This window comes from Aythya marila, assembly GCF_965140915.1.
Source record: "Aythya marila genome assembly, chromosome: 3".
NCBI lineage: Eukaryota > Metazoa > Chordata > Aves > Anseriformes > Anatidae > Aythya > Aythya marila.
This window is the reverse complement of record NC_139044.1, coordinates 16,588,299-16,599,249: the sequence shown is the minus strand read 5'-3', so window position 1 is coordinate 16,599,249 and position 10,951 is coordinate 16,588,299. Positions and strand designations below refer to the sequence as shown.

The following is a 10,951-nucleotide window of genomic DNA, read 5'->3' as shown; positions in this document are numbered from 1 at the left end:
TCCAGAGAAGGGCGATGAAGCTGGTGAGGGGTCTGGAGAAAAAGTCTTGCGAGGAGCGGCTGAGGGAGCTGAGCTTGTTCAGCCTGGAGAAAAGTAGGCTCAGGGGTGACCTTATCGGTCTCTACAGATACCTCAAAGGAGGCTGTAGCGAGGTGGGGGTTGGTCTGTTCTCCCACGTGCCTGGTGACAGGACGAGAGGGAATGGGCTAAAGTTGCACCAGGGGAGTTTTAGGTTGGATCTTAGGAAGAACTTCTTTACTGAAAGGGCTGATAGGCATTGGAACAGGCTGCCCAGGGAAGTGGTGGAGTCACCATCCCTGGAAGTCTTTACAAGACGTTTAGATGTAGAGCTTAGGGATATGGTTTAGTGGGGACTGTTAGTGTTAGGTCAGAGGTCGGACTCGATGATCTTGAGGTCTCTTCCAACCTACAAATTCTGTGATTCTGTGAAGAAATGCTGAGATATTTATTCAATTCTAAGATGCATTTTGACTGTGGGCGATCAGACGCAGATGACTGAACTGGGACATAAGAATCATGATGTGGAACTGACTGGAAAAAAAAAATACATAAAAGCAATGCCAAACACCCAAGTGCTTTCTTTTCACCCCAAGGTGCGCCCGGGGCTCCGGGACACCATCTTGCCGGGCGTTTTACGCCAGCTCCAGGCCCCCCACCCGCGCTCTGCGCGCCGCAGCCCCCTGCAGGCAGGGCGGGGCCGGGCCGGGAGCTGAGCTACCGTTCAGCGGCTGCCCGCGGCGAGGCCGTGACGCGCTGCCAGAGCCGGGCGGCGATTGGCTGCTGGCGGTGGGGCGCGTGCGCTGCTGGCGGGGCGGTGCGCGCGCGGTGGCGGTTGGCGGGAGGCAGCAGCAGCAGCAGGAGCAGGGGTAGCAGCAGCAGCAATGGCAGTGGAGGCGCCGCGGGAGGCAGCAGCGGCGGTGTGGCCGGAGGGCGCGGGCGCCGAGGCGGGCTTCGTGCGCGCCGTGCTGTCGCTGCCCGAGAAGCCCGACACCACCGTGCGCTTCTTCGAGCGCGGCGACTACTACACGGCGCACGGCGCGGACGCGCGGCTGGCCGCCAGGGAGCTCTTCCGCACCCGCGCCGTCATCCGGCAGCTGGCGGGCGCCGCGGGTGCGTCACGGCCGGGCTGGGGGGGGCTCGAGCTGCCGTTGGGGTCCGTTGGGGACCGTTGGGGTCCGTCCCGTCACGTTGTGGCCGGTTCGGAGGCCGGGGGCCTCCTCCCGGCCTGGGCGCTTGTGGCCTCGCTGCGTGGAGGTGGCGGCCCGCTGGAGGCCGCGGCGTGTGGTGCGGGGGAATGGGAGGCGAGGAGAGGTCTCCGGGCTTTTGTGTCTGATCTGGTTCGCCGCTGCTTCAAAGCAAGCGTAAATAAACGCGAATCTGTTTTATTTTCCAGCCTCTCGCTGCTTTGAAATGATAATTCTCCGTCGTTCTGGGTAGGGTGTATGTCACTGTTAACGTAGGAAGGGACCTACAGCAGACAGCGTGCTTCTGTTTACACCCTGCTTACACTCTGCTTACACACACCCCTCCCCATAAGCTCACATCACACAGCCGTCAGATGCGGATGACAGCTGGCCACAATAAACACCATTTATTAACATTAGAGCACTGTCAGGTTTCCATTTGTGGAGATGATTCCATGACATCTTCTGCGATAGCTGAGGACTGGGCTCATGTAGTTGTGCAGGTGACTAATCGGTTAACAACAGTGAGATCCACATGGACGATGTCTCCATGCTGAGGTGGTTGACTCATGATGGCCTGCAGCAGTGAATAACATTTAATTATGTATTGCCTAAGATTTTCTCTTGTGCCTACCCCTTGTTGCTTTTTTTGCTTATCTCTTCATAAAATAACTAAAAGAGAAGGTAGAGCTTTCAGACAACACATGTAAGAGCGTTAAGATAAAGCATTTTGTCAGAAGAGGCAAACCTTAGCATTATCTTAAGGAGCTTAATGTTGCAGAGTCAGATGGTGCATACTTCATGCTTAACATTAATCAGTGGAATGTTGTGTTTTTATGCTTCATGGGCTTTACATGCTATTCAGTATCAGAGTAACATCCATCATGAAGGTTGTTAGTTCTGTTTCTTGGGGGTTTTGATTACAGAAAATAAATGTCAACGCATTATTCAGGCATCTAATAAGACTTTTTTTTTTTTTTTTTTTTCCCTAGGGAATCAGAAACTTGAAAGTGTCGTGCTTAGTAAAATGAACTTTGAATCTTTTGTAAGAGATCTGCTCCTGGTTCGTCATTACAGAGTTGAAGTTTACAAGAATAAAGCAGGGAGCAAATCTGTCAAAGAAAATGACTGGTATCTAGCATACAAGGTACAATTTTATATATATATATAATTTTTTAAATGTGGAGGGAGGATTACTGTTTCCTGTGTCCTTCAGTTTGGAACTCTGATGACTGGTGGTACGGTGGCAAATCATGTGGTCTGTTGTATATTCCAGTATTCTACTGCTGCAGGATCTTGTCATAGGTCGGGAGATTAAAGAAGCCAGAGGTAGTTCACTTTCTGAAGATGATATTTAAATTTTCAATGGTTAAAAAAGTTAAAACACTTGTATGTTTTGTATTAATGGATTTTTCTTATCTATTATTGTCTTTTTTTATATTATTTTTAATAAGTTTATCTGTGTATAAACACTCTTTCAAACTCTATTGTTTCTCTAAACAGGGTTCTCCGGGAAATCTTGCCCAGTTTGAGGAAGTTCTCTTTGCCAACAATGATATGTCAATGGCTATTGGGGTTGTGGGGGTGAAGCTGTCTACTGCTGATGGACAAAGAGTTGTAGGAGTAGGGTATGTTGACACTACGCTGAGAAAACTGAGCGTCTGTGAATTCCCAGATAATGATCAGTTCTCAAACCTTGAAGCTCTACTGGTTCAGCTTGGACCTAAGGAGTGCGTGCTGCCAGGAGGAGAGACTGCAGGAGAGATGGGAAAACTGCGACAAGTAAGGGAATTACCTTTGCTCATAGCCTTAGGCTTACAGCTAGACAAAACTTTATCTAAAAAGCTCTATCTCTGTTTTCTTAGCTAGGTGCTGTGATTTATGGAAGTGCTATGTAGACTTGAAGAAATTTTGGTTTATGCATATAAAATGTGTGATCTGTCTGACTTATTTGCATTTTAATCAGAAAAAAATTGTAAGGGTAAAATCTTGTGTCATTCTTCTTTCTGCAAATCAGCAGTAAATAAATGTCTCCTCAGTGTGTCCCCCCCTCAGGAGATGAACATGTATCTGCTGAAAATTAAAAATAATTGATAACTGTGTCTGTTTGTGGACAACAGGTCGTTCAGAGAGGAGGAATCCTGATTACAGACAGAAAGAAGGCAGAATTCACAACAAAAGATATTGTTCAGGATCTCAATCGCTTGCTAAAATCAAAAAAAGAAGAACAAATTAATAGTGCAGCGTTGCCAGAGATGGAAAAACAGGTGAGCGTCTAGCACTGTGGTGTATGCACTTGTTGTGAACTGATCTCTACCCTTCTTGATCCTGTTTTATACTGGATTCTTGCACTTCTGGGAAAGTACATTGTATAACCTATGGCACATTAAGCTGCATTCTTGAAGTGCTTAGCAGGTCTGCCCTGCTTGAATCTTTATGTCAAAGTCAGATTCTAGGGGTTCTGAAAAAAAGTGAGGTACCAAACATCTCTTTAAAGTAGTAAACTCTAGTAAACATATTGACTAAGCAAGAGGTACGTCCTATTCATTATCTGTCTACATAAGGACTCAAGAACAATCTTTAGATTAATCTGCGTAATGGGCAAACTCATTTGGAACTAGAGTACTGTGTATGCTAATATTTTCATGTTTTATATCATCTTACGGCTCAAACCTGTGATGTAGTGCCTGCATATCAACTGAGTGTACTTCTCTTAGTCAGCTGTAAATAAGAGTTAATTTGCTTGAGATAAAACATGTTTTAATTTGTTTTAAAATGCTTTTGATTGTACCTTACATTTGCAATGAGCATCAGCAGAGTTATTCTCCCTTAATGTGTGATTTCATAACAGTTCAAAATTGTTTGAAGACTCTTACAACTGAACAAGTCAGTAATGCTGCTCCCTCTCTTTTGTGCTGGCACTAACATTTGTAAGGCCACGTTGGTGAGCCAGATCAGATCCTTGTTCTGTCTGAAAACTAACCCTGAAACCATGTCCTCAGATGATCTATGGTATCTAATTTACCTGCAATAACTCGTTTGTGTTCCTGGGCCAGAAATGTGTTCCTGGGCCAGCTGATAACAGCTTTGGAAAGCTGGCAAACATGTACTTTACATCTTAGTTTGTTTATCAGATTATGCAAATGTCTAGTTCATTTTTCTTGCACCTACCTAGAAAGGAGCTGCTGTGCCCTAGAAAAAAGGAATGCATCTGATATAATTGATATGACTAAGAGACATTGCCAGTTTGTATTTCCTGTGATTTTATTTATTATCAAATACTCCCAGATTCAGGAGTATTTTGAACGAGATTGTCCTTTTTTTTTTTTCCAACTTCAGGTCGCTATTTCATCTTTGGCAGCCATTATCAAGTTTTTAGAGTTGCTGTCGGATGAGTCTAATTTTGGACAATTTGAACTGACTACTTTTGATCTTAGTCAATACATGGTTCTAGATAATGCAGCTGTCCAAGCCCTCAACCTTTTCCAGGTAAGAAATGCACAATTGAACTGATCAGTGTTTGGCAGTATGCTTGTTTAGCTGTTGACAGTAGGACAGTAATAGCCTGACAGTCAAGTCTCAGCTCCCCAGATCCTAATTAAGGACAGTTTCTGCTTTTTAGCTTTGTTTTTAGCTACTGTTGTATAATGTATGCCTTAGTTAGCAACTGTTACCACTGTTTTTGTTTGCTGTTTTTTTTTGGAATGTAGAAGATCATAAGAGAGGTAGGAAGGGGCCACAAACAAGTGTCTGCATGTAAAATGCAGATATGGGAAGTCCCTTGGAAGTACTTGGTTGTAGCTGCTGAGGTGTCTGGCTAAGCAGAGGAGGGGATGCTTTGACTTTCCTTTGTTTTAGTCTGAGAAGTTCATGTCTCCAGTGGCAGAAGCAGACTTGGGGTGGGAGAAGAGAGGAACTCTAAAGTTAGATCATATTATGATAAAGAACTCCGAAGTACTGTTGCTTTCTACAGTCATGCTGGAATTGGAAAAGAGAATGGAAGTCTGAATTAGTTCATATTAAGGAGAGAGGAAACATGCCAGGAACGCTGCTGTTGGTGATGGAAATAGAGGGCTGGCTGCAGCAAGTAGACCGGTGAACTGGATGGAATTTAAGACCATTCCAAAAGCACCATGACATTCTAACTGGGAATTCTAACCCTTGAACCAAAGCTTGTTTCTGCCTTCTTCTTTTTAAATGGACAGGATTACACCCTCCCCCCTCCCCTTTTTCACCTTAACACCTTTTTCTCTTCACAAAGAGCAAGCTAGCAAGTACGTTTTCACTTTTCCTATTCAAAGGACTCACTATCCAATGACTCTCATTTTTCCGATGATTCAGCTAGTATCAAAAATAGACAAACCCATTTATTGCTTGCCATGTTCCTGGGACCAGAGTGTAGCTGCTTTAATGCTGTGCTGTTTCATTTGATTTTTTTTTTTTTGATGGTGCCAAGTTGCATACAGAAAAAACTCTGATCTGTGTTAAGTAGCAAACCTGAGTGCCATTTGGTGTGTGTCAGTAAACTTCACTAATTCTTTTTTTCTTTTCCAGAGTTCTGTTGAAAATGCTAATACTACACAGTCCCTATCCGGTTTACTAAATAAATGCAGAACCCCTCAAGGACAAAGACTGGTTAATCAGTGGATCAAACAGCCACTTATGGACAAGAATAGAATTGAAGAAAGGTAAAGGTGTTGCATGTTTCATGGACATATGCAAATTAGTAACTATTTCACAGAAGTATTTTTCTTCTTAAGCAAAAAAACAAAAACACACACAAAAAAACAACCAACCAACCAAAAAATATGTTTAACACTTGGTGTGTTAGAAATGGTAGCTGAAAGTGTGCTATCCTCCAGCATGCTGTAGTTAAACAGAGCAGAAAGTCTTTTGCTCTATGAGATACATAGTGACAGATCACTGCTGGATTAAATACTTTTACAATTACGACCTTTTAGAAAGGAGGTATATATTTAGATGGTCAAATAATTAATGCTACATGCCAGGGCACTGCAGCAGCCACTTTCTAACTGTTCTTCGTACTACAAATGCTCAGTCTGTGTATCTTGATGCCACTTCCAGTTTACCAGAGAATAAATTAAGCAGTAGTGACCTCTTTGTATTTCTAGAAAATACTTCTGGTTGTAACAGGACACACCATATCTTGCCTAGCTATTGTGGCCCAAATATGGTCTTTAATCTTTCTTGATCTTTCATACTGCCTCCTGCCACCATGTGTCTGCCCTACCAGTAGAGAGCAGTATCAGTTGATACGAAGCTTTACAGAATTTCTCAGCTCACTGCTGAGATTGTACCGTTTCTCAGTCCTTCAGAAATGAAAACTGCAAATGCCATATTCCCACAGAATGTTTGCACGTGTGTTTATTTCTTGATTATATTCACCACACAAAGCCTACAGTTTCTTTTAAACTTGTGCTAAATATAGCTATTCCCCTATCATCTAAAACTAAACTTCATGCAACTCAAGTGAATGGCAGGTTAGTGCATTTCAAGGTGTATGCTAATATGTATCTTAAAAAAGCAGAAGAGTACACAAAATTGAATTTAACTTTGATACATTCTCTAAGACTTATGTTCGTATGTGCTGTTATCTGAAATACAGTGTCTTGGGCTTTAGCAGAGATACTGCAAAATACTGCAAAAAAAGACATTTTGGCTCAGACAAGGGGAAGTTTAAAGAAGTTATACAATGAATAGTCTTCTCTCTAGTTTTATAGACTGAATTGTTTGGCTTTTTTTCAACAAATATATGTGTTTTCAAATCATTTTCAGAATGATGTCTAATAACTTGATCAAAACATGCATAAAACTGTTTGAAGTTGACATGAAGTATTTGTCCCCAGATTTACTGAATGCTTTATCTCACTTCTGCATGTGTTACAAAGCTTCCATCGTCAGTTCTTGATTATATGGCTAGGATCTTCTACTTCTGTCGGTTCTGGTTCCTGAAATCCATGACAACTTTAATTTTATGTTTATGCTGGTTTTAAGATTTGGAAATTAATTACTCCCATTTGTGGTTTTCTTATGCAAAGTAAACATTGGAAATTCTAACTTTTTTATCAGGCTTGTTTGCTGCTTATTGTGCATCAAAAGTCCTGCAAATCTGGAAGAAAGTGTTTTCCTTATAAAGTTGGGGTTAAATGATAGGGGGCAGAAAATGTAACTTGAACTACTCTGTAGAGTTACAGTCATCTCTACATTCTGTGTTGTGATTCTGTATGGCTAATGGTGGTTGTATTTAACAAAAGCTATGTTTAAAGGAGGAGGGGAGTACTTGGGCGGAATTAAGCTATCAATAAAGCTTGTAAAGCTTGGTGTATCCAATTTTGAAACATTTCAAGGAGGTCATTGATAACCTCCTGTATCTTGCCAAGCCACAAAATCACCAGGGTTGCAATTTATTAAAAAATAGTGTCTATACGTACAGACTAAAACAAAAAATAGTCGTACCTTTCAGTTTATTCTGTAGCATTGCTGCATCATAACTAAGCTTGTCCAAATGTGTCTTTCTTTCAAGGACTGCTTTAATGAATTTAATTCTTAGGCCTCCAGATAAAAGCAATGTATTTTAATCATAAACTGCTGATATGCCGTCCTCCCAATCTTAATGCTATTCAGAATGTGTAGGGCTGTTCTTTTTTAACTCAAAGGAACAAACATAAGATAAATTGTTAGTTGGACTGATAAGATGCATTGCCAGATTTAAATATCTTTTCAAAGATTTGTGATAGCCAAGTTATCTTTTGTGTGCTGCAGTGTAAATTGTGGTTGTTTTAAGAATTCAGAATTTTCACACAATATAATTTTAGAGCACATAGATAGTTTGAGAAGAAAACATCTGGATTTCTGGTGCTTTACTGTTCATAGAAAACCAGTGCTTCCTTTGTCATCGAGGTGGGTAACTGATTATTTCTTAGCTTGAATGTCTGTCACAATAAAGCACCCCATTTAACACTTACCAAACTAGCCCAACCTACCTAGATTTGACTGATGTTAGATGACGTTATTTTTGAGTAAATCTGTTGTTTTTACTTACCCAGGAAGTATCTTTACTTAAATTTTTATTTCAGAAATGTGGAGTTGGATGTTTGACCGTTTATTTCAAAAACTTGAAAGTAAGATTTTTGTAACCCTCTGCTAAGGCCTGTAGATGGTGCAACTCGTCTTTTGGAGCTAAGTGGGTCAACTTTCAGTTGTTTGTAATCTGCAATGTGGTGTTGCATTTATGGTTAAATAGAACACAATGTTTTATCAGTAATCTGTATTAACCATCAATGCAGGATACCGTAACAACATGAATTAATGTATGCAGTGCACATGCTTCAGATAACAAAGTTTACCTACTGGAACAACTTCTAATGAGAACTAAGAGAACAGAGGTCCCTGGTTCTTGTCTGTCTTGAAAGACATGGGGTTCTGCCCATGTCTGGCTGGTTTTCCATGATTAAAAAATAATGATCGGTCATAAGTATGCAAGATACAACACTGCTTTCGCCATACCATGAATTCGGACGGCAAGTACATGAGGTTCTCACTCCTTTTGTAGTCAGCATATTTCTGAAATTAGAATGCAATTCCAGAGACAGGAAGTGAAAATTACATTGCAAATATGTATATTAATTGGGTAACATGATTTAGTAAAGTACAGCAAGCAACTTCAGTAGGTATTGTTTATTTTTCAGATACGAGAAAGTTTGAGAAATGCAGAAGAATGTAAAATAGTGCTTGTTCTGTTATTATCTATATTTTTTTCTATTATTACTTTCTGAGGGAAGCTATCTATTTTGGAGTACAAAACTGTATTTGTACACAGCACAAATACAAGGTTCCAGCAGACCTTTTTAGTCCTCAGTGTATACTGTGGCTGTGTCCTGTAGCAGAAGAGGTGTGGGGATCTCAGTTCCACAGGAATTACAGGCTGTACTCAAGCATCATTTTCTATTTCAAGACTGTTTTGAGCTTCTTTTTTTCAGATTCCAAAATGCCTATGCTGCATGTGGACCAAATTGGAGAAACCAATTCTATATCTAGCAGAGTCAGAAAGTAATAGATTTAGGGAACTTGAGGTGAATAAAGGTCTAGTGGGGTAAAATCTCCCTGTTCGTAGAACATTCTCATGAATTGATCTTAAATGAAAATTGAGGTAGCAGCTTGTTTAAAAATGGAAAAAGTAACTTGTTGCTAGCTAGCGTAGGAAGACTTTAATTCCTTTCCATGCTTTATTTAGTCATGCTAAATCCATCCTGTCATATGCTTTCTCTAGCAGACAAATGGAGGGACTGAGTTGGGTAGTCCATGTGGGGAGGCTCAGCAGGGTAAGTGTTCACAGTGCCCTGTAAGAAGCTGTATGACTGGGGTCTCATCTCAGGTGCATGTGAATTCTTAACATGGATGAGAAATGTCCAAGTGAAAAGAGAAGTCTGTGGGCATTGCATGCTTGTGATCTTCCTCAGATCACAGAAATGTGCTCATGTAACTGCAGTGCTGTAACACATGCTCTTTATGGAGGTCAGACAGGGAAGGTGGAAAGGTTATGTCACTGCAAAAGGTGTGAATGTGCAGAGCTCTGCTGTGGAGAGGGCAGCGGGCTTATCAAGAGTTTTTGGATCAGAATTAGGGGGAGAACAACAAGGTGGGGATGTCAACAGAGAACATCAGCAGCAGATGTGCCCCAAGGTGAGGAAGTGGACAAAGCTGCCTTGAGATAACAAGAAGGAACATGATCGTAGGCTCTGGCTCTCTCGGAGGAGTCACACAGGAGTGAGGCACGGTGCTTAAATCTCATATCCTGGTGGACAAGTCAGCAGCGTGCATTTGCAGCAGTGAAGGGTGACCATTAGGACCACTGGGCTCCGTTAGGAAGAACAGATTGAGGAAAATGATTGTTCACATCTATCTGGCAGCTGTGAGGCTGCATCAAGAATATCACAGCCAGTCTGGGGCTTTGCATTACAGGCGCACTGGCAAACGGGAGCCTGGCCTGCAGAGACACCAAGAAGGGCAGTGGGCTGGAGCATATGGCAGTATATGAGGGGAAGCTGAGGGAGCTGGCTCGTGGCTTGGAGAAGGGAAGGCTAAGGGCACCTTACTGCTGGTTTAACTACCTCCTGGGCAAGTGTTACAGAGAAGGTGAAGCTAGGTGCTTCTTGTAGGGGCTCGGCAAAAGGATGAGGTGAAACACGGATAGGTTGCAACAGAGGACATTTGAGTTGGATATGAAGAAAAAAAATTGTCAGGGTGAGGATGGTCATTCTGGGGTACAGATGCTCAGAGATTGAGGGATCTCTGTTCTTGTTAAACCTTAAGCTGACATTAGCCCCATTTTGAGCAAAGACTGGGACTACAGGCCCTGGATTCCCTTCCCACATAAATTAGTCTGTGACTGGTTTTCACTACTCTGGTTTTCTAACCTACAACTGTCCTTGCAAAGCATTACAGGGAGGCTTTGTTTCTTTTGTTGCTTTGGTTAACAGCTTTGTAAAGACCTTCAGTACTTTTCCAAGTACAGGCCAGTATTTCTCTAGAGCAATAGGCTGATTTCAGGCAGTCAAATTAGTAGGTAGTGCCTGTGCCCTCACTAAGGGAGGGGAGAACATGAGCAGCTTGGAGGTTTGTCTAAATGACTTAATTAAAATGCACTTCAGCTAAACATTGGGAGTGCCTCGATACCTGCAAAGATGGTTCTGAAACACAGGTTGAATCTGAACTAACTGGAAGAC

The 10,951-nt window shown here is 42.0% G+C and overlaps 1 protein-coding gene across 1 annotated transcript in view; it reads left to right on the top strand.

The window, feature by feature from the left end:
- Window positions 1-876: 876 nt before the first annotated feature.
- Window positions 877-10,951, top strand: part of MSH2 (mutS homolog 2) — a 34,238-nt gene continuing 24,163 nt past the window's right edge. Inside the window, exons 1-6 of the mRNA XM_082756543.1 lie at window positions 877-1,131; window positions 2,198-2,352; window positions 2,709-2,987; window positions 3,326-3,472; window positions 4,545-4,694; window positions 5,760-5,893. Of these exons, the coding sequence (XP_082612669.1) occupies window positions 903-1,131; window positions 2,198-2,352; window positions 2,709-2,987; window positions 3,326-3,472; window positions 4,545-4,694; window positions 5,760-5,893 (1,094 nt within the window). The 5' untranslated portion in view covers window positions 877-902. The remainder of the gene's footprint in view (window positions 1,132-2,197; window positions 2,353-2,708; window positions 2,988-3,325; window positions 3,473-4,544; window positions 4,695-5,759; window positions 5,894-10,951) is intronic.